At 39.4% G+C, this 24,468-nt stretch overlaps 1 protein-coding gene across 2 annotated transcripts; it reads left to right on the top strand.

Moving 5' to 3' along the window:
* Nucleotides 1–458: 458 nt before the first annotated feature.
* smad5 (SMAD family member 5) lies at nucleotides 459–23,753 on the top strand. Of its 2 annotated transcripts, none has more exons than XM_055224977.1 (8): nucleotides 459–712; nucleotides 10,201–11,101; nucleotides 12,946–13,117; nucleotides 17,452–17,712; nucleotides 19,145–19,252; nucleotides 21,787–22,008; nucleotides 22,491–22,747; nucleotides 22,901–23,753. In XM_055224977.1, exons 2-8 carry the CDS (start codon nucleotides 10,871–10,873, stop codon nucleotides 23,042–23,044), a joined length of 1,395 nt encoding a protein of 464 aa, XP_055080952.1. In that variant the 5' UTR covers nucleotides 459–712; nucleotides 10,201–10,870; the 3' UTR covers nucleotides 23,045–23,753. The 2 variants fall into 2 exon arrangements, with proteins under 2 accessions (XP_055080952.1, XP_033830276.1); XM_033974385.2 differs by lacking the exon at nucleotides 459–712 and adding an exon at nucleotides 1,094–1,252.
* The last annotated feature ends 715 nt before the right edge of the window (nucleotides 23,754–24,468 follow it).

The following is a 24,468-nucleotide window of genomic DNA, read 5'->3' as shown; positions in this document are numbered from 1 at the left end:
ATATTATGACTTTATATTTGATGAGCTACCTGGCTGTTTCCTCACTATGAAACCACATTTTTCTATATTTCCTACACAACATTGACACCATTCTAAATTACAGGGTTAAGATTTCAGTTCATAAAATATTAAAGCTACAGTATGTGACTTTCCTCTGCATGATTCCACGGATATAGAAAGTTAAAATCATACTTCGGAACATTTTCCATGGAAAAAGGTTTATGCCTTACTGTGGACTATTATAATATATACTACAGTGCAATAAAAACATCCATAATTACACTTTTCTGTCAGGATACTAGGTCAAGTGCAAATAACAAACTTGTAAAATCAAATATTCCCTCAAACTTATTCTATGATCATAAACATGCTGAGGAATCCAACATGTCTAAGGTGCTACTCTAATGAATGAGTATGCCTCCCACTAGCGGCTGCCCCGCGCTGCTCCGCCTCTGAAGCGGTCGCACTGCGCTCTTATGTCGGATCCAACACGGACTGCCTTTGCCCCTCTCTTCCAGGAAACTACTCCGTGGCGCTTTTCTAATTGGGTTGATTAAAACTCTGAATAAATTACCGACTGGAGGACCTTTGAAGCTTTTGAATAGCCGCAAGCGACAACAAAAGAGAACAATACACAAGGAACCGCGGTGCCCCAGACTCACTGGAGCCACATGCAACTTGTGAGACGCTCCCAAGACGCAGTGCCTCCTCCGTAAGTAGTCCGACACACTTTAGCAGCATAAACTCAATCAAAATCAACATATGTCACACTTTAATACAATATGTCCCCTTTAAAGATTATATCTTAACAATATATGCCTGTTCTACGCTTGTTAGTATTGTTAAAAATGAACCAATTAAGGTTTAGCTGCTACTTGCTCCCGTTACGTACAAATTGCAACCTCCCAAAACATTTCAGCTAAATTACCGAATATAAATACAACATAAATAATATGTTTAATTTAAAGTGATGTAGGAAAATGTGCCATAGTTATTATTTTACCGGGAGAACTTGAATGGCGTGACAATAACAGAAAAGAGGGAGGGACTAGTTCGTGTGCGCGGTCGCGGCGGAGTGATACACACCTCGCCTTTTCCAGTCTACTTGTCTCCGGGAGCAGGGGTAACATGGCATTGGAGCGACGGAGGGAATAACGTTGGAAACCTGGACAAAATTCCAGAAAACAAAGACCAAACAGGGAAATATTCTTCCGGGTAAAGTGTTGGTTCCGCGCTTCTTTGTCGCTAAAAGGTACGTGTATTAAATGCTGTTATAGGGTTCAAAAACACTGATGTTGAATGACTAACCACATCTGCGCTCCGAACATAGGGTTTAGCTAGCGCTAGTTAGCACAAGTTAGCTTAAATTTAGAGAAGTTTTAAAAGTTCACGGAAAATGTTTCATCGACACTAAATCTGCATTCAACATCAATGAAAACAAAGCCAAATGAGTTGTAATCCGAAATTTCATCCGTTGTAAGCGAATGATACGGGTTTTGTTGTACTTAAAGGGCGATTTCTAAGGTTTTTAAATGTTTAGAACTTGGCTAAAGCTTGTTAGCCAGTTCTCGAGGAAAGTTTGATCAGATGCCGATGACACCGCTTTGTACCAAGAAAGAACAGATTTACGACAGAGTTATGGACAAAATTAGTTAGTCTAAACAGATGAACTCTTATTTTTATTGTGGCATTCTTGGAGATTTGTTAAACTTTGTACGGCCTATCTTTAGTAATTTTTAAACTGCGTCTTCTCACATGTATTTCCATATATTTATTTACTTTCAAACTGTCTCTCGCCAAAAAACCATCCAGAGTTAATTTTACAACACTTAAGAGTCAGATAATCCATATTTACTGTAGAATATATTTGTTTTAATACAAACATGCAACCTCTTAATTTACAAGGTTATTTGTCTAAATCACGTTTCCAATGAAGCCTGTTAAGTTATTTATGTTTTGAATTTGCTCCCAATGTACATCATCTGATTGACTGTACTTCCTTTGAATACATTACTGGTCAATAGTATTTTTCTATGAGCAATAGTAGCCACAACATTGGTAGGAGGAGCAGTAAAATGATTTAAGTGACACATTTGGCATAAAATTAAATAACATTGTTTTTACAACGTAAAGCTAAACTAATCATTGTAACTATTCACGTGGACTTTTAAAAACTTCTATATTATCAAAGCAATACATTGTGCTAATAATTTTACCTTATGTGACTAGTTACATATTTAATACATACAATTTGTTGTCTTATGGTTGTTACAATTTACTATCCTTAATTACTTAAACTTCAGAGATCCAAGTGTATTAAAATCTGGCCAACATTTTCACGCACTCCTTTGATAAAGATCCCTCATTTCATTAGTGATTTTTAAAAAACTGCAATAGGCCAAATGAATCAATATTCCAATATAACAGTTTACAGTGCCGGGGTGGCCACATTTAATCTAATGTCACTTCTTTGTAGATTACACAATAAATCTTAAATATTTTCAGTGTTGAGATCAGAATTAGGATTAGTCACAGTCGATGTCTCATTTTGACGTGTTGTTCTTTCGAAATTATCACCTGCTCCATGATTCATGGGAACTCTCTGAACATGCCTGAAACACGCCTGAAAGACAAGAAATGAAATGGGGCCCAGGGGAAGGAGCACTTATAACAACATAAGGTCATATTAAAGAAGATATATCGTGCTTGTGTCTGCTATGGTTTGAATCTATGGCACCCGTGGATCCTTATCTTATCACTTGGACATTTTAAATCAGAATATTGATCTAAACAACTTAATAAAAGAAACAAGTCCATTGACTTCTGCGTTAGAAAACTGCGGCACCCACTGGGAAATGATGTTGCCGTAAACATCATCACAACAAAAGGCAGCATGCTGTTAGCCCCTCCTATTGATAGCATAAAAATCGGTACCAAAATAACTACGCAATGCTGCTGAATCCTGTGCATATCAGTGTTTTAAGAAAATTTAATTGGAGAACAAAGTAAGTACAGAGTAGTGAGAGTGTACTGGTGGTGGTGAAAACAGGACTTGATCGGCAATATAGCTTCTTGAAAATAAGATGAAGACTGCTCAAACATGCACAAATCACTCCAACTTTGAGAGTGTAAACGAGCAGGGGAAACCACTATATTATGGTGAAAAGCTCTGAAATGTCGATTTTTAAAAAGCCTGTTTCCCTCTGCACAGTGTATCACTCTCTTACTCCTTGTGATGTCATAAGGTGGTTGTCTGAGTTAAGTTTAATTACCTTAATTGGACTCATTTTGATCAGTTCTACACAAATTTTTTATTAAGTTTGAATCTAGCAGCGATCGTTTTTCACCTCATTTGAACTGCTTCATACCTCAGCTTTTTGAAAATCAGAAATTGGGCTTATTACGCCTACAACTTTGCTTTTATAGCTGCATAAATGTTCTTGTAATTATTTGTGGGCTAGTGGAGGAGCAGAGGAGGAGTGGTGGACATCTGTATTCTTCTTACACAGATCAGCCAGGGATTGAGTGGACAGGAAGTGTGTCTTTGTTCACTTCCTGTTCCTCTGGGGTCAGACAGCTGCAGCAGACATGTGTGACCTGCTTACCTTTGTTCACCACAGAGTCTATATTCTGCTGCCCAATAGCAGAACAATATGTAAATATGTTAAAAGCATCATTATACCTGGACATACAAATGCACAAAACCAGGACTGAACCAAGACTATGCAGGTCTGAAGTAGAGCTACTGTTGCTTTGCATGACATGTCCCACAGTATAGCATTAAATTGAACTTTCATATACTTAATAGACTGAATGTTATTTTGATGCTTTCTCAGTGAGTTGTCTATAGGCTATTATTGATGACTATAATTCTTTCTCACATGTTTTGCTTTACCTGGAGTGTTCCACAGTATGGCTTCAAATCAGTCCATCTTTCATTCATTTAATTAATTACATCCATTCTTTCTGTGAGTGGGCTCACATCTCCACAGGTATGACCTGTAACTTGGCCTGGTGCCATCACCTGCTTGGAATATTCAGTGGAATATTCTAGGCAAATCAATTACCTCTCCCTGGAGACAAGCAGATGACGACCCCCAGTAGAAAAGTTACATAGTGCACTATTAAAGATGTATTTAAAAAAAATATATTTTTATTGATATGAATTACAGTTCCCATGTTATAATGCATTTCTCCTAATTTGGGTTTGGTGGTAAGCATAGACTGTATATACACTCACCTGAAGGATTATTAGGAATGCCATACTAATACGGTGTTTGACCCTCTTTCGCCTTCAGAACTGCCTTAATTCTACGTGGCATTGATTCAACAAGGTGCTGAAAGCATTCTTTAGAAATGTTGGCCCATATTGATAGGATAGCATCTTTCAGTTGATGGAGATTTGTGGGATGCGCATCCAGGGCACGAAGCTCCCGTTCCACCACATCCCAAAGATGCTCTATCGGGTTGAGATCTGGTGGCTGTGGGGGCCATTGTAGTACAGTGAACTCATTGTCATGTTCAAGAAACCAATTTGAAATGATTCGAGCTTTATGACATGGTGCATTATCCTGCTGGAAGTAGCCATCAGAGGATGGGTACATGGTGGCCATGAAGGGATGGACATGGTCAGAAACAATGTTCAGGTAGCCCGTGGCGTTTAAAGGATGCCCAATTGGCACTAAGGGACCTAAAGTGTGCAAAGAAAACATCCCCCACACCATTACACCACCACCACCAGCCTGCACAGTGGTAACAAGGCATGATGGATACATGTTCTCATTCTGTTTACGCCAAATTCTGACTCTACCATTTGAATGTCTCAACAGAAATCGAGACTCATCAGACCAGGCAACATTTTTCCAGTCTTCAACTGTCCAATTTTGGTGAGCTTGTGCAAATTGTAGCCCCTTTTTCCTATTTGTAGTGGAGATAAGTGGTACCCGGTGGGGTCTTCTGCTGTTGTAGCCCATCCACCTCAAGGTTGTGCGTGTTGTGGCTTCACAAATGCTTTGCTGCATTCCTCGGTTGTAACGAGTGGTTATTTCAGTCAACGTTGCTCTTCTATCAGCTTGAATCACTCGGCCCATTCTCCTCTGACCTCTAGCATCAACAAGGCATTTTCGCCCACAGGATTGCTGCATACTGGATGTTTTTCCCTTTTCACACCAGTCTTTGTAAACACTAGAAATGGTTGTGCGTGAAAATCCCAGTAACTGAGCAGATTGTGAAATACTCACACTGACCCGTCTGGCCCTAACAACCATGCCACGCTCAAAATTGCTTAAATCACCTTTCTTTCCCTTTCTGACATTCAGTTTGGAGTTCAGGAGATTGTCTTGACCAGGACCACACCCCTAAATGCATTGAAGCAACTGCCATGTGATTGGTTGATTAGATAATTGCATTAAGGAGAAATTGAACAGGTGTTCCTAATAATCCTTTAGGTGAGTGTATATAAATGGACATAACTAACGCTCTATCCGGTGTGTTCCAAATAGGAGGTGATCATGGGTATGCTTCTGGCTCCATCGACTCTGGCTCCAATTCATTGCTCTTAAAATAATTATATTAACCCGCTCTATGTAATCCCGGTGTTGCTATTTCACAATTTGGTCTGTGAATCAAGATATGAACATTAATAACCCCCCAAGATTGCTCACACTAGCACAGTGGTTCTTAACCTGGGTTCGATCAAACCCTAGGGGTTCGGTGGAGGTCAAGACACGCACCCGACTCGTATGATTCGTTGACTACGAGCATCTCCAGACGCTGGCTCTGTCCCAATTTTACAAATGCACCCTTCAATGTGCCTATCAAAGTACCCTCCCGACTTAAATACGCCGTTCGAACGGCCAGATTGATGTCCCGGCGACAACTGCACTCTGATTGAACATCTTCGAGGGACCACGTAAGCACATTACCGAAATGACAGTAACATATTTAAAGAGCCCCATGCCTCTGCTTTGACATGCCGTTTGAATTTACACGAGAGCACAATTGGTTGCAGAGTTACGGTAATGGAAAGTCCGCAACCGTGAATCTATCGGTGGTGATATCCTCCGATGCTAAAGGGTTAATATTTTAATCCATACTAACTATGTCGAGCAAAAAAATAAAGTGCTCCGACGAATATGTACAATATGAATTCACATATATAACGGAACGTGATGGGAGTCAGCATCCTATCTGCATGATTTGCAATGCCAAGTTAAGCAATTCTAGTCTAGTACCGGCAAAACTAAAGGAACACTTGCTTAACCTGCATGGAGATGGGGAACAACGCTTGCTGAATTCAAGGTGAAGAGAGCCAGATTTGATGAAAATGCTACTCTGCCTGCTCTTGGCTTTGTACCCATCAACAAACCAATCCTCACAGCATCGTACGAAGTTGCTTACCTAATCGCAAAGCAGGGAAAACCACACACCATTGCTGAAACACTCATAAAACCAGCTGTGTTGAAGATCTCGAATCTGATGCTGGAAAAAGCGTCAGAAGTTAAATTATCCCAAATTTCTTTTTCAAATGACACCATCAGCGACAGAATAGAGGACATGAGCAAAGACAAGTAGTTGCAGATCTGATTTCAAGCCCGGCAAAATTCAGCCTCCAACTCGACGAGACCACAGACGTTTCTAATCTAAGTCAGCTTGCTGTATTTGTGCGCTATGTGAAAGACGACATGATAAAGGAAGATTTTTTATTTTTATTTTGTAAGCCTCTTACAACAACTAAGGCAGCCAATGTGAAGAAACTTGTGGATGACTTCTTCAGAGACAACAATCTTTCATGGGATATGGTTTCTGCAGTTTGTATGGACGGAGCTCCAGTTATGTTGGGAAGAAAGTCTGGATTTGGTGCACTAGTGAACGCCGATGCACCACACATCATTGTTACGCATTGTATTCTGCACAGGCATTAGTTGGCAACAAAAACCTTGCCTCCAGAAATGACAGAAGTATTAAAAATTGTAGTGGAATGTGTGAACTATGTGCGAAATAGTGCACTGAGGCGCCGCATCTTCAGTGAACTGTGTAAAGACATGGACTCTGAATTCGAGGTACTTCTGTACCATTCTAATGTTCGGTGGTTATCCCGTGGACAGGTGCTAAATCCTGTTTTTGCCATGCGTGTGGAATTAGCCTTGTTTTTGCAAGAGCACCATGGTCATGCAGATTGCTTCTCAAATTCTAAGTTCATTCTCATTTTAGCATACATGCATGGTGGTGGAGTCAACATCATCGAAGCGGAAGAAAACCTGAAGGCTTTTCAAAAAAAGCTACCATTATGGAAACAACGAACAGAGAACAATAACTTCACAAACTTTCTTCTGCTGGACAACTGTGTAAGTAAGATCGAAGATGTATCAGAGACATTTCTGTACCCACGGAACTGAAGCAAGCAATTGCCACGCACTTAGATGAGCTTGCAAAGTTTCTCGACGGATACTTCCCTACAAGAGTCATATTCAGCATGGGTGAGACAGCCGTTTGTTTGGTGTTGAGACAGCAGATGTCAATGATGAATACTTCGATGAAATCATTGAAATTCAGCAGAGCCTGGTTCAACAGCAACTCTTCAGAACAGCAACGCTCTCAACGTTTTGGTGTCGACAAATGACAAGGTATCCTGTTATTGCTTGGAAAGCCCTGGAAATTTTTATACCATTTGTTACAACATGTCTTTGTGAGCAATCCTTTTTGAGCATGCTGGACATAAAAACGAAGAAAAGGAACAGACTTTGCTGTGAAAATGACATGAGAGTGGCACTTGCCAAGGTGAAGCCACACATTTCTGAACTGGTCTCTCAAAGGCAACAGCAGAAGTCACACTGATTTGCAGTAAAGATTCATTATTATTGTAGCCTGATGGAAATTAGGTCATGGGTGTGTGTTAAAATGTTAAAAATAAATAATAATACATTTTATTTATAGGGCGCCTTTCTGGGCACTCAAGGTCAAAAGGCTCAAATAGCATAAATACAATAAGTTCATTATTGGAATACATAAGGTTAAAAATTTTAATCATTTCAGTGTGGTGGTATTAAAAAGGTCATGTCTTTGTGAAAAGGTATGCATGTAATTTGTTGTGAGTTCATGCATTGTATTGATTTTATTCTTTGAACACAGTGATGTTGATGCACGGTGCATTTTGTGCACCAGTAAAACATGCATATCTCTTGAATGTAAAAAGTCATTTTATTTTTCAATAAAGAAGGGTTCAGTGAATGTGCATATGAAACTGGTGGGGTTCAGTACCTCCAAGGTTAAGAACCACTGCACTGGCATTAGCAACTGGTTTGATTGACAGTATTATTAAGTGCCCACTCCCTACTAAACCAGCCAGTACCTTTTAACAGCCTTGCTCTGGATTGGCTCTATGGTCACTATGATACACGTGCTCGGAGTTCCAAATATGGAACTCTACAAAAGCTCTCAAAACTATTCTATACCTCTGTGCATCTGACTCAAACTGCACTCACAACTCTACACCTGCATGGGAGTTAATGAAAAAAAGCACAAGGATGAACTATGAGTTTAATCTGCCTTTTTACAGCTAACTCACTCCCACCTTCCTTATCTAAATAAAATGAGTACCGTAAATTTCGGACTACAGAGCGCACCTGAATAAAAGCCGCACCAGCTAAATTTGAAGAGAAAATCAATTTTGTACATATATAAGCCGCACCTGAATAAAAGCCGCAGGTTTTCATATTGTAACATGAGATATTTACACAGAAAGACGGTGCACTGACACGCTTTTTTTTAAACTGTGCCTGAAAATTGGAACCAACACGACATCAACACGGGATGAACACATCTGCAGGTTTAGAAAATAAAACTGCACCAAATCGGAAAATCTGCTTTTATTTCCTCTGAAAACTTTTGTCGTCTTTTACATTGACCAAGTTGGATTCATTGATGTCGAGCTTACGTGCAGTGGCTCTATTTCAGGAGTCGGCAACCCGCGGCTCCGGAGCCGTATGCGCCTCTTTCAGCCTTATACTGCGGCTCTGCGTGGCTGAAGTGTATTTTATTTGTGTTAGCTCTTTTTTGTTGTAGTTTAAATTGGAAGATTATTATGATCTTAAAATAAAATTATATTTTCTTATTTTTCGTTGCTCAAAATAAGCGTCACACTCGCGGAACAATGTTCAAAACAAACACCGCTCACGTCTCACGTCTCACAGACACAGACACAGCTCACAGTCCTGCGTAAAGAGCCCTGATTTTCAGACGCTGTGCGCACAGGGGTCAGGAGCAACTTTCGCCCGTCCCTAATGACACACTAATAAGCTCGTCCGTAGATGTATCATGAAAATCCTGCTGGAAATCGCCACAGAAATCTATTTGATGTAGTAGCAAGTTTATTATCTGCTCTTGTCTCCGCGGTGACGTATCACGTATAACACATCAGACACGACGCACAAAAGTAGAGCCACAAGCGAGTGAAAATGAGCCAAAACAAAAGTCTTTGGAGAGCTTTTAACAAAGGGGAAAAGGACAACTGAGGAGCCAGAAGAGGAGACTACACCTCCAAGAAAAAGAAAGATAAATTTAACAGACAATGCCTACTTAAAATCTGGGTTTGTCGCTGCAGGTGACTCACGCGCACAGTCCGCTCTACGTAACATACGGGAAAAGCAAATAAGGCAATGAAACCTTCAAAACTGCTTTGGCACATGGAGAATAAGCACCTGGGATTAAACGATACGCCTTTAGAGTTTTTGAAAGAAACTGCGGAGCAGAGTAGACATAATCACATAATCAGCGCAGGGCTCCCTCTGATGCAGCGGTTTGGTGAGTTGTATTTTTTTAATGCACTTAAGTTGTTTTTGCCATATTTATCTGCCACGTGTAGAAGGCTTGTCCGTGAAAATAAAACCCAGGGGCCGTTATCCAGTAAAAAATCCATAAATAAGCCGCACTGCTGTATAAGCCGCAGGGTTCAAAGCGTGGAAAAAAAGTAGCGGCTTATAATCCGAAATTTACGGTAGTCAACTGGTACAAATTTTGGTCTACTAAGATTCCATCAACCGATTGACTATTCAACTCAACAACTACAACCCTGGTGTTGCGGATTGTTGAAGCTAAAGGGAAGAAATGTCAGTTTTATTGAGTGCCATTTTGCTTCTGAAATATGCAATATAAATGTATGAACTAGGTTGATTATAGTACCAGCCTCTCTTTCTGTTTCAGGATGAATCTCTGATCGCTGCGTCTTGGGGGAGAATCGTCAGAACTTTTTTTTTTTCCTCACTCTGTGGACTTTTCTTCGGCTCAGTGTTGCTCCAGCGCTGCCCTAGATAGAGGAGGCTCTTCCTGGGCAGCTGTGTCCTGCCTCCCTCCTCCTCCTCCATCTCTGCTTCCTGTCCTTGAACTCACCACCACCACGCCTCTCCTCCTTTTTGCTCTCCTGACGATCCCTGATACAGCTTGGGACTTTTATTGTGCTTCTGTTGGAACTTTTTTTTTTTTTTTTTTTTTTTTTTTTTTTTTTTTTTTTACATATTTTGTTTAACTGTTTTCATTTTTTGGATTGCCAACACCACAATCTCAAACACTTATTTTACCTTTCTCAACTGTAGATGACGACCCATACATTACAGCTTGTCTGGCATTGAAGACATTATCTGAAAGTGCTGTGAAAATTTATCCAAATTTCAAATTAAAATTGTAATACTTAATTCAGTAAATAATAGTTTCAATGCTAAGTCTAGGAGTGGTCTAAAAGGAGGACAAGACAAGAACTCTGCCAAGACTAAAACCAGGTCTAAACCAGGCCTCAAAGTGGGACTGACCCCAGCCTGAAGGACTTCCCAAAACGATCTTAAGCACGGCTTCAGTCTCCTTGGTGGTGTGTTAAACCATGACTTCAATGTCGAGCCTGTTTTCCTTCACGAGCCCAGCGGTGAAGCGTCTCCTCGGGTGGAAACAGGGGGATGAGGAGGAGAAGTGGGCGGAAAAAGCTGTGGATGCTCTGGTGAAGAAGCTAAAGAAAAAGAAAGGAGCGATGGAGGATCTGGAGAAGGCTCTGAGCTGCCCTGGACAGCCCAGCAAATGTGTGACCATCCCACGATCATTGGATGGACGGCTGCAGGTATGTTGGCAGATTGTGATTTATGCTTAAAATATGACTTGTATCTGAATTATTTTCAAAGAGCTGTACCAGATTTTCATGTATTCTTTTCTGTTTTGTTTTGGCAAACTTACTGCCCAAGGAGTATGGATAAAGCTATATTTGAACACATTTTTTAGTTTTCTATTTGTGCTACTCGGGGTTTCCCCTACCATTATATTCGCAGGGTGCCCCCCGCCCTGTTAATCAAACTATGCTGCTCTAATGAACTATCGTCAAAATGCGCAAATGGGTTCAGTTCCCCTGCTCCAGAAAAACTATGGTATTGAGTGTTCTGGTCTTTTTTTTTTTTCTTATTTTCTCTCATACTTTGACAGTCTAAATGTTGGTTTTGGATTTGATAGTTAAATACAATCTATTCATTTTACATGGCATTTTCTCAGGTGTTAACTAATACAGAAGCTACTGACAGGTCACCTTTTTTCGTCCAATCAGGTTCATTGTTAGTCTTAATGGAAAACAACTGCCTGACATTATCCCAGATAGTTGTTTGTCATTGTTGTCATTTCTTTATCTGTATTAAAAATGAGGCCGACCAAAACGGAAAATTCATTTGATTGGTGGCATTTAGCAAATCATAGGGTCTTCAATTCTCCGACATGGTTTATTTCTGTATATATTGTTTCACATAATAACCATTGCATTTTTTCTGATTTTGCTATATTTTTAAATTAAATGACTAAAACAAAAGATATGTTTTAAGCTTTTTCATCAAAATTTCAAAATGTATATTTTTTGTTCTCTATACGTTTCAACTTCCTGAGATATGCAATGATTTGAGAATGACCTTCATTCAAAAGATATATTTTCTATATTTTTCAGATTCTAATCTGTATATTTGCACCTGAGACTGATACTTTAATAAAAATTTGATCACAAAAAGAAGATATATTTTCTCTTAAGTTAATAATGAGTCTTATTCTGTGTAAAAGCTGCTAACGCTGTAGTTTAGACCTCTACGAACATGTTCTGAAATATTCCTGTGTGGCAGATGCCCTTCCTGTGTGTCCATGGGGTCTTATTTTATTTTCCGGACTTCAAGATGCACCAGCGAAAAAATTCATAATAATGAAGAAAAAAACATATAAGTCGCATTTTTTTTGGAAATTTATTTTACAAAATCTGAGACCGAGACATTTTATCTTTTTAACGGCTAGTTACAATAATAACAATAAAATAGAGAACAACAGGCAACAGGCTGAATAGCAGCACAGCACATTAATGTAACATTTACTGGTATATTTAGAATCAGAATCCTTTTATTGCCATTGTTTGTGAACACAGTTCACAAACTAGGAACTTATTTTGGTGATAAAGTGCAACATAAAACATAAAAACACACTGAATAAATACAAATACAAATGGACATGCACGAAGTTAAAAAAAAAAAGCTTAAAAATCAAATAAAATACTTAAAGGTAGAAAATATATACAACAGCAGCATCAAAAGTCAGCTACATGAAGCATAGACAATGAACTGAATAAGTCTCTGGTATTTATTTTGTAAGATATGAACAGTTAATCAGATAACTAAAGCATAAAAAACAAGCTAACAAGTTTACTCTTGATTTCACTTCAAATCACTAAATGTGCTTCTGAACTCTATCAAGATGAAGTGCCTCCTCCGTGTGGCTGTTGATTAGTTCAGATTCCAAGTTCTGATTTCAGTTTCTCTCTGATGTGAATGCTCCTGGGCTGGTTTAAATATGACTTGTAGCTGAACGTTGATTTCAAACTCTTCTAATCTGAGATAAATCAAGGTTACTGGTCTCATATATTAATCCTATGCTGTTTTTTTTCCTCAGGTATCCCACAGAAAAGGTCTTCCTCATGTAATTTACTGCAGAGTCTGGAGGTGGCCCGATCTTCAGTCTCACCATGAACTCAAACCTCTGGAGCTGTGTGAGTTTCCCTTTGGCTCCAAACAAAAGGAAGTCTGCATCAACCCATACCACTACAAGAGAGTGGAGAGTCCAGGTATTGTATTTATTCAATTAAAGGGTTAAGCAATAAAAATACCTCTAAGGACTGAGCACACTATGGACCAGTATAGCTCACCTAGACTTTTATTATTTTTTTAGCCATAAAAATCATGTTAAAGGAAGTATCAGAATTTACTGCATTTTTTTACACAACTACCTCTATTTTACATATCCATCCATATTTTTTCTTTTACTCATGCTCTTTCTTTTACTTACTAATCCCCGCAGCACCCGCGCTCTCACTCGTCACCCTCGAGGGACAACAGAGGCAGATTACCGTAATGACGGTAAAATATTTAAATTGCCCCATGCCTCCGCTTTGAGAATTTACATGAGAGTACGACTGGTTGCGAGTTACGCTACTGGAAAGTCCGCAACTGCGCTCTATCGCCGACGACAGCATCCGATGCTATAGGGTTAAATAGCTCAAAAACATGCATTCATACTGGAAGCAGGCCCCACTCTCCAGAGATACACTGCCTGGCCAAAAAAAAAAGTCACACACTCTAATATTTCGTTGGATTGCCTTTAGCTTTGCATACATTCGCTGTGGCATTGTTTCAATAAGCTCCTGCAATGTCATAAGATTTATTTGATACTTGATACTTTATTTGATACTTTATTTCTTTCCAGACATTTCAGACTTAGGTCAAGGAAACAATCAAAATACACAACTCTGAAAAAGGGATAGGCAGAAACCAAAGCTTAAGAGGCCTACCCTTTTTATACTAAACATAAAGATAAAGAGTTGCTGCATTTACAATGTACACAGTAAAGAAAAGAGGAAAAAAATTGTAATAAATATAAGAATAGAACATAATTCAGCATTCAGTTCCACTGTATGAATTTATAATTTTCTTCTTATACAAACTTTTGAAATGGCTTAACGTTCTACAATCTTTGATATTTTCATCTAATCTATTCCAAATATTTACTCCAATGGTTGAAATACAGTGCTGTTTTGCATTTATTCTAACCCTTGGTTTTTGAAATACCTCATGCCCTCAAAGATTATAAACACTATCCCAATTTTTAAACAGATCTTGAATATGAGATGGTAATTGTTTATTCTTAATTTTATACATAAATTGTGCGGTTTTATAGTCTACCAGGTCCTTAAATTTCATTGTATTTCCATCCAGTGTTGCATTAATTTTTCACTAAGATCTTGCATTGATGATGTTCGAGTCTGACTGCTGCACAAAGCTTTCTCCAGCACATCCTAAAGATTCTCAATGGGGTTAAGGTCTGGACTCTGTGGTGGCCAATCCATGTGTGAAAGTGATGTCTCATGCTCCCTGAACCACTCTTTCACAATTTGAGCCTGATGAAACCTAGCATTGTCATCTTGGAATACGCATGCCATCAAGGAAGAAAAAAAAATATTGATGGAATAACCTGCTCTCTCAGTATATTGAGGTAGTCAGCTGACCTCATTCTTTGAGCACATACTGCACTGTTGCTGAACCAAGAAATGACCAACTTGCTTAGTTAAATCCAGGTGGCACCTTTTTTGTTAGAGAATAGTATTAAACATAACATCTCAAAGCTGGTCATGTGCTTTTCACCAGAAAAGATATACAATGCAGCTTTATTTAAAATGAGAAATACCAGCAGGGCCAATTAGGGCTGGGTCATATTTTAATAAAAATCTAATTGTGATCTCATCCCTGTGGCAGTATATTTTGGTCAAATCGCCATATCGTGATTTTCTGGTTTTCTGCTTAATGCAGCTCTCTGCTCAAACACAGACACTTTCCACCACCCTTTCCCCCTATTCTATCCTATTCTTCCGGACCCGTCTGTGGATCTGGTCAGACATCCCCCTCTGTCTCACAAAATCAATATCCTTCTTTCTCCCTCTCTTTCTCTCAGTCCCCCTCTCGTTCCTCTTTTATTAAATTAAACTGATCGCTGCTGTAAAAGGGAGAGGCCTCTGAAAGCTCAAAGAATCTTTCACTGTTCATCTAAAAACAAATCCTCTCTACATCTCTCGCTCTTTCTCTCTCCTCATTCCTCTCTTCCTTACTGTTTCTTCACTTCTCCGTGTGGCATCTCCCTATTTCTCTTTCACTACTCTCTTCTCTCGTCCCTCCCTCTTTTTTACTCTTCTTTATCCCACTCTCCTCCCTCACTGCCTCCCCTCTCCCTCTTTCTCCCCTAGAATATCCTTTAATCTCTCCTATAGCCTTCTTCACTCTCACCTTCTACTCCCTCCATCTCCACCTCTCCTCTCTCTACTGCTCATTTTCTCTTTGTATACTCCTAATCTCTTTCCTTGTGTCCTCCAATCTGCTCTTTTCCTAACTTTCCATCCTTCTCTTCTCATTACTCATTTACATATAGACCCTGAGGTCCGGATATCTAGTTGTTGTTGATTCAGATCACATCATGGTTCTTTTGAGGGACGGCCTTCAGACGACACAGCTGACAGTCAAGGACGTAAAAACACCCTTTGATCCACTTATACATATTTAAAGTACTGCTACTACAATCTACTATCTACAAAAGGATTGAAACTCTAGTCCAGGCATGCCCAAACTGTGGCCCGGGGGCCAAATGCGGAGACCAATTTTTCTTGACCCTCAAGCTTCCAGGTGAATTGGCCCATATTACCTTAAATAGTACTTTTTACTGTACATTTCTGGAAATCTCCTTTTAATGAGCCCATATCAAATATTTAATGTGCCCCATTGAGGATGCAAGCATGAATAAAGGTCTAACGGTTCAGTCTAACTTGTAATAATAACAAATTTGAAGTATTCAGCGTATTGATGACCAGTTTATGGCCCTCAATCGGCCCTCAGCTTTGTCTGTGTTTTTATCTATGACCCTTAATGAGAAAAGTTTGGACACCCCTGCTCTAGTCGATACTAGAACCCAGTATCAAGAATAGATAATCAATTTAACAAGTACCAATACTGAAAACATCTCAAATTTGACCTTTCTAGAACAGTTTTAGAGTAAACTTGAACTTTAGCAACACAGTATGGATACAAATATCTACTTTCACAATTTGAAAATCAGGCACCGCTGATTTAAAACTACCTCTGGGCACCTTGAATTTGGGATTTTGCAATGTTTGTTTTACTAAATATGTGAAAAAACATGTAAAACTTATTCAGCCCTTTCTGTGCACAGAATCTGATGATGCTCTGAAGACACTGAAATAAAAAGCAAAACTGAAATACTAAAATGATAGCTTCTAAATTCCTAGTTGACATGCATAAATGGCACATTACTCAAGGAGATAAACCTAGACAAATGGGAGCTAAAGTTATTGTGCTCGTGTCTGCTCTATAGTTATAATCTGTAACACCCATGGTTCATTATGTTATAATTTGTCCACTGGCTTCGGCTTTAGAAAACTGAGGTGCCAATAGGAGCTGTTGTTGCCATAAACGTCATCACGACAAAGAGTGGGCACCTCTAATGTATAGCTGCAGATCAAATTCTTGTACCCTAAAACCCACAGAGCAGTGGGTGTATACCGGGGATGGTGAAAACAGGAGCTGATCAGCAATATAGTGTCTTGAAAATAAGCGATTAAAGATTGCTCAAATATGCACAACAGTGAGGGGATTTTGCAGAATAGGTCTACTTTAATGACATGTAAATCACTAAATCTGATATGAGTAATCATCAGAGGGACCATGATTAGAAACAAATCTGATTTTGCTGTTTACATGTCATTTTTATCAGATGGTTTGGCTCAAAATATCTGACAATGATGTCACCACAGCCACTACTACGGCCTTTTATCTCCAAAAGCTGAGCACTTGATTATCATATTGATACTTTACAGTGACATTACATTGGGGGTGTTCTGCATGTATAGCTATGGTGGAATGTTTATTAGTTATCATGGCAAACACTTTAGCTTTAAAATGCTAAATGGATACTTTCCGGAGTCTGTGACCAATATGAGTGTTCATGTTCCTGTCTAAGGTGAGAGTGACCCATTGAAAAACTGTTGGCTAATGCTAGCTAGCTTATGACTGTAATGTTATTTGAGAGGGACTCACCTACTGTAGTTCAGCTAAGTGGGTTCTTTTTGTGTTCAATTGCTATATGCTACACAATTAAACTTGCTTTGTCTTGCTTTACAGAATAAGAAAGACATTAAAAATCACAAAAATGGTCAGATTGTGTTCAAATTAAAATCAGACTAAAGTATAACTTGAGTAACAGAGCTTCAGACAGAGCGCTGTCTACAGTTGGCATCACAACCCCAGGGAATGTTGATGACATCAGCTGCAAAGTATCAGTATTTCTAATGTGGATGTTGTCTTATATCTCCTCTCACCTCTATTCTTTCTCTCTTGTCAGTGCTGCCCCCGGTTTTGGTGCCCCGTCACAGCGAGTTTAACCCTCAACACAGTCTCCTGGTTCAGTTCAGAAACCTGACTCATAACGAACCGCACATGCCTCTAAACGCCACATTTCCAGAGTCCTTCCAGCCTCCGCACAGCGCCGGCAGCAGCAACATCTCCCCCAACTCCCCCTATGGACCCCCCTCCCCGGCAAGCAGTGGGACGTACCCCAACTCCCCTGCCAGCTCTGGCCCTGCCAGCCCCTTCCAACTGCCAGGTAAGATTATAGACCAGACATGGGAAAACTACAGCCCTTTAGGTTTATTAATCCAGCTCACCAAACGTGACCAAATTATTTTAAAATGGGTAAAGGTAAACCTTGTTCAATTTACCTTTCCTCTGTAATGCCAATGTTTTCCAAAAGATGCCGCACGTCCGCTACATCGACCTTGTTTGCATGTATTACTTTCTTATTCTCTTATCAGCCCTTCTGCAAAAATGAACTTATTAAAGAAAAGTGGATAGTGAGCGCTGAGTGTTTAGTACGGAGTGGACAACGAAATATATTTTCACTGAAGTCCAATCAAAGGCTCTATGCCTAATATGCCAAGAAACGTTCACGGTTTTCAAAGAGTACAATATCAGCCATCACTTTGCTACAAAGCATGCCAACTACGCTAGCAAGCAGTCAAAGCAGGAACGGGCGGCTACGGCTCAGAGGTTGGCAGCCAATTTATCGATTTAATTAATGCATTTGGAAAACCAATTGTACAATGAGATATATAGATATAGATAGATAGACAGACCCAGCTCGGCTCCTCTGTCAAATTTTAGAACCTATTGTGGCCCGTGTGTCAAAAGGTTTGCCCACCCCTGCTACAGACTGTAAAAAGAAGTGGACTAAGGGAGTCTGATGTCACCCATAGCCTTCGACTCCAGAAAAATAAGGCCGATTGAGGCTAGCAGTTATAACTAATCTTGGGCCAAGATCCATATTTAGTAATCTGAGCATGTGTATCATAGCAACCAAATAGCCAATCCAGAGCAAGGGTTTTGAAGGTAACAGCCCCCGCGCAACTGGTTTAGCAGGAAGCCGATGCTTGGCCATGCTGTCAATCAAATCTGTTGCTAAGTCTAGCAAGAAAGTACCGGATTGGTCTATTACTTATGTTCGTCTTGATTTAGACAAAATGGTGTAATAAAAAACACTGGATTGTGAAGAGCTTAAAAAAACTTAAAATGAGAAATATAAAATGCTTATAGCAAACATGTAATTTATTTAAGAAAGAAGAAGAGTGACTGCATAAACACACAATTGTTTATATTGATCTGAAGTGAATGGTACATTTTTAAGCATTAGTTTTGGATTGAGCTCTGTAAGTCTCGGAGCACTATTAGGTTTACCTCTGCTCCATTTTACAGTGTTTGTTTCAGATTGAGAGAAGTGATGATGCACTTTTAGAGCTGTCAGAAACTGAGCTGTAAACTGACACTGTTTCCTGTCAGAGAATACATTTACTCATCACTTGCCTCTCTCCCCCTCTTGCTTTTTTATCCCTCTCTTCTCTCTCTTCATCCTTCTCTCTCCCCTCTTTTTCCTCTTCTCTGACCATCTTTCCTCTCCTTGCTCCCCTCTTTCCTCCCTCACGCTTCTCAAATCTCTCACTTTCTCTTCCTCTTTTCTCCTTTCCTCTTTTCCTCCCTTACAGCGGACACCCCTCCCCCCGCTTACATGCCTCCTGATGAACAGTTGGGGCAGGAGACTCAGTCCATGGAGACCAGCAGCAGCCTGGTGCAGCCCAACATCGCTAGAGGAGGTATGTCTGTGTCTATTGGCAAGGCATCACCAAACTTGCATGAAATGTAAAATTATAAAATGTTTACATTTTTTGTTGGTAATCAACAAGAAAGGTTTCAAAATGTTTTCTACACGTAAAGGTTCTTGCCTGTACCTTTTTACCTTGACCTTGTACTTTCTGTCTAAACTAAACACTAATAGTTTGAATATTTAAATGCGCAGTATGTCTGTGCGTGTGCTACAACCCGTAATTGTAAATCATTTCCACACACTTTGCAGAACACAGAACACTACAGGTGAGGCATATGCACCTAGAGGGCTCATCACTGTGCATTTGTTTAGCCCATATGAGATATAGCTGGTCACTGCATTGTCATGTCATTTTTAAAAGTGCATCTCAATTTAAAAGTTGAAAATAAATCATGTCTAAAGAGAGACACAGAGAAGGTAATTATTGTAGGCTAAATTATTACAATTATGTATTTATTTATTTATTTAGCTCTAAAAGTATTGGAGTTAAAATACCGGAACGATAAGCAGTATCGTAGTAGTAGTATTGATAAAGCCTACCTGTCTTTATTCTTCTACAAAGGTTTTTGGTGTTTTGAGCTGCTTGCAAATTGCTAGGTGTTATGCCATTCTGTGGAGAATTCCAGGCAATATGACAACATGTAAGGTTTTGGATCCTTCTCCCAAAGCTTGCATCACTCCCCTTTTAAGTGCTTATGACAGGTTGGACTGCTCATTGTACTAAAATGATTAAGATTCTTTTTCCAAATTTAGGTTTAAAATTTTACCTCATGACCAATGTTCCCTCTAATTTTTCACGAGTCTGAGCAAACACACAAACTCCCTGAGCAGTCCCATGGACCACTGTGAGCTGGCATCGCATCCATCCAAGTTAAATGTTTTATTAAAAGAATCAAATTACCGCATTAACATTTCTGTTATAAGACTTTTAATTAAGTGCTTTAGCCCACTTATACAATGAAAATGACAAAAATCTTGCTCATGACCTGTGTAGTATGTTAATGCTATTGGAAGTATAAATATTTAATTTTAACTATGGCACAACATGAGCTTCCAACCAAACCAAGCCAACTGTAAACTCCAATGTTGAAAACACACTTAACATTTTTATGATAAAGCTCTGACTTGTATTATGAGTATATGCCATTGTGTGAAGCTTTTGCTGTGCACTGAGTGAGATTGTCCTACTGTGGTCTGGGAGACAGTCCGTTAACTGTTTTTCAGTATATGACACGATCATTTGATTTTTACAACTCATAAACTTGTGACAGTATTCAATGACTAATACACACTGAGAGGAATCTGTATCTGCACACCCAGCTGCTCTATTACTGTATATTTACATATCATATCAAAACACAATATAAAATGTATATTTGCATATAAAATATAGTCAAAAGAAGTGGTATGGGTCAAAATAAATATATATTTACAAACCACACACTGCAAACAGTGAACAAACACACACAGTGATAATGATTACACATGATATATTTGACCCATAATTAAGCCAATAGCAGAATAAACCACGCTTACCGATCAGGAACAGCATCCAGTCCATCAAATCATAAGGTCCTCTACTCCTGAGTCCACCATGAGATCGTCACTCGGCTTCACGAACCTCTCCGGGTCCGAGATGCCTCTAGTTTAACTTGTACAAACATCCACAGTGTCCTCGGTCGTGTACTTCCTTTGTTTTGTCCGTTTCGTCATGTTTAAAACGCAAAACTGCTAAAAAACAGTGTGCCTGAGGGTGGGCCGTCGGAACGGTAAGGGGTTAAACAGCACTTAGCATCATTAGCGAGTCTTCACTCCACGTCGGCCACATCGGCTAAAACTCTGGTAGCGGCACATGAGGACGCCTGTCAATGACATTGATAAGCTGCACAAATACATATGTCAATCACATAATTGGCTGGAGCAGCTAGTCACCGGTCACACTCACTGACTCACATTGAAAAATAGCGCAGAATGAATTGTTGTGTGTTTATTTTATTTTCAATTCTGGTTCGATTTTTTTTTTTTTTTTTGTGCGCAGCACAGATTTTCTGTGCGCGGAGACCATGTCAGCAGTGCGCAATTGCGCATGCGCGCAGCTTGGAGGGAACAGTGCTCATGACCGGTTGCTAGGAAATTCCCTAACAGCTTAGCAACCATGTTGTATGCTGGACCAAAACTCCTTACTTAATATTTGATTAAATTAAATGTAAGCAAATGCATTTTTTTGTTGAAACGATGTTTAAAATAGAAACAACATAGAATCTTCCTAGTTGTCTTGTCATCAATATCGTACTCACTGAAATAGAACTCTCTACTTCCTCTAATTTTCAACATATTTTCTACACAAATAGCTTCTTGAATGGTGTAAAACTATAATTTTGGTGGGATAATACATGTTGTAAATAGAAATTATAGAATCATCAAAACCTGACATATGCACTTTAAGTAAGATGGGCCTTTATGTAGGACGAATAAATGGGAAGAATTAGAGTATGACTCAAACTCTCTTCCTCTCTGTTTCAGACGTGCAGCCGGTGGAGTACGAGGAACCATCTCATTGGTGCTCCATCATGTACTACGAGCTGAACAACAGAGTGGGAGAAGCTTACCATGCTTCCTCCACCTCTGTGCTTGTCGATGGCTTCACTGACCCCTCCAACAACAAGAACCGCTTCTGTCTGGGGCTTCTGTCCAATGTCAACCGAAACTCAACCATTGAGAACACACGCAGACACATCGGGAAAGGTACAGTCTTCGTATGTCAGGTGTCCCATCTTCCTGTAATCATGTGTCAGATGCCTTCAGTTCTGTTCACTGTTTATTAGTCTAGTATTTTGCATAATTTCTCTGAATTAATCTTAGCATAACAATTTGAAAACCAAAACTTAGGTTGGAGGGTCAGTCCCATCTCTGAGCAGTACATACTTGTTGTGTCCTTGGGCAATACACTTGACAAATGTGATGTGTGGGTGAGTGTTGGTGGTGGTCAGAGGCGCTGGGCCAATAGCACCGAGGGAAGGTGTGGCTATTAATGTGTTTCAGCTTCCTGTTTTATGCAACATTAGTCATAGTGATGTAGTGATTTTGATTCTCTAAACACACTCCTATAACCTCCTATAACATCTTTTCTGATAAAGGGCTGAGGCATGAAACATCACTTGGCGTACGTATGCTCTATGGGCATTTTTCTTGTGACATATAACCTGAATATCTACCCTTGTCTTTAGGAGTACACTTGTACTATGTGGGTGGTGAGGTTTACGCAGAGTGCCTCAGTGACACCAGTATCTTCGTCCAGAGTCGAAACTGTAACTATCACCACGGCTTCCACCCAACAACAGTCTGCAAGATCCCCAGCGGCTGCAGCCTCAAGATCTTCAACAACCAGGAGTTTGCTCAGCTTCTCGCACAATCTGTGAACCACGGCTTTGAGGCGGTCTACGAACTCACCAAGATGTGTACTATACGCATGAGCTTTGTCAAGGTTAGCCCTGGTTTAGCCCTATACACATGAGCTTCGTCAAGGTCTGGGCCTGGTTTGGGCCTGGTTTGGGCCTGGTTTGGGCCTGGTTTGGGCCTGGTTTGGGCCTGGTTTAGTCCTGGTTTAGTAATATAACTCTACTCTCTCTCTTCTTAGGGCTGGGGCGCTGAATACCATCGGCAGGATGTGACTAGCACCCCCTGCTGGATCGAGGTGCACCTTCACGGGCCTCTGCAGTGGCTCGACAAAGTTCTGACACAGATGGGCTCTCCTCTCAACCCCATCTCCTCTGTGTCCTAATGCACACTGCCCCCTAGCTCTGTCCTAATGCACAGCACTACAAAGCCCTCTCCTGTTTTAATTTAAAGTCCTCCCGGACTGAACTGTTTACACAAATGAGACTTTTGAGAGGAGGACATCAACATCAAGTAGAATGGAACAGAAAACATGACTATGAACTTTAAAGCCTGACAACAATCTTATTCGTCAAGCGTGAATTTTAACTTTTTTATTTTTCCTTCAAATAATTTCATGTGTGTAGTTTTTATTGAAGCAGGACTTTCACAAATTGTTATGTCCACAGTGAATCCTCTGCTCCTCTGACCCTTGCCTCTGTATCCTCTGTTCCATCTGACCCTCTCCTCCTCCCTCACATCCTCTGTTCTCATGCAAACTATTTATCCACCAAATCCATACATCTATTTGGTCTTCCTTCAGATATAACTACCTTTCTGAGTACAAACAATTGAACACTGTTACACTTTTCTCACATGTTTAAACATACATTGATGTTTTATTGTTGAGATTTCTGTCTTGTGTATAACATTTATGGGAGACTATATTAACTTGTCATAAACTAACTTTGTTTTGGACTATTCATCATTGCAATTTATGTATAAAATTTCCCTTTTCAATAGCTTATTCCTAAATTTGGAGATACAATTTTAAAAGGATTTGTGGAGCGTAAGGCATTATGTCCATAAAGTTTGTCATTATCACAGTGAAATAAAGAGGTTATTTGGAAAAAAAAAAAAAGTGTTGGATGTTTTTGCATAATGTTGATCTGGATGAAAAGAGACAAATTGTCATTTAATTCTAGGTGAGTCCTGGCTCAGTCTGGGTTAAGGAGACCTGGGTAGGGAGACCTGATTAAGGATTGCATTTTAAGCATTCTACCAAATAACTTTTAAAAACACACATTAGTTTTGGGGTTATATATCTATATTGTGTATTTTATATAGCTCAGAACAATGAAGAATTTTTACTAGTTCAAAAATTATACTTTACTGACCCCTTCTGGGTTGCTTTGAATGTGCAGCTTTGCGTTTTATAAAACGCATTTTTTTTATTTTTATTTATTCAATATTAAAACCACAGCCGTGGATTTATTATATCAATGACATGAATGTGAAATTGGTTTGCTGCACTCTGTGGGTGCACATGTAAAAGTAGTAACATATTGTACACCATTAGCTTTTGCTTTTCTAAAAGTTTGAAATAAACATTATTTTAAAATAACATAATTTATAAAGGGAAGAAAAAAATCAAGCGATTACTTTTCATTGAGTATTGCGTGTTCTCTTGAGGATAAATAACCCACTTGCACACTCCTGATTGGTCCACGTTAATTTTTTACCGTAATTCCCATGACAACACGGCTTTTACCATTAAATGTATAACATTTCTTGTAAAAGATTTATCTTATCATCATATCTTTAATCCAA

This window comes from Periophthalmus magnuspinnatus, chromosome 10 (assembly GCF_009829125.3).
Source record: "Periophthalmus magnuspinnatus isolate fPerMag1 chromosome 10, fPerMag1.2.pri, whole genome shotgun sequence".
In the NCBI taxonomy this organism is placed as follows: domain Eukaryota; kingdom Metazoa; phylum Chordata; class Actinopteri; order Gobiiformes; family Gobiidae; genus Periophthalmus; species Periophthalmus magnuspinnatus.
This window is presented reverse-complemented; position numbering and strand designations above follow the sequence as displayed.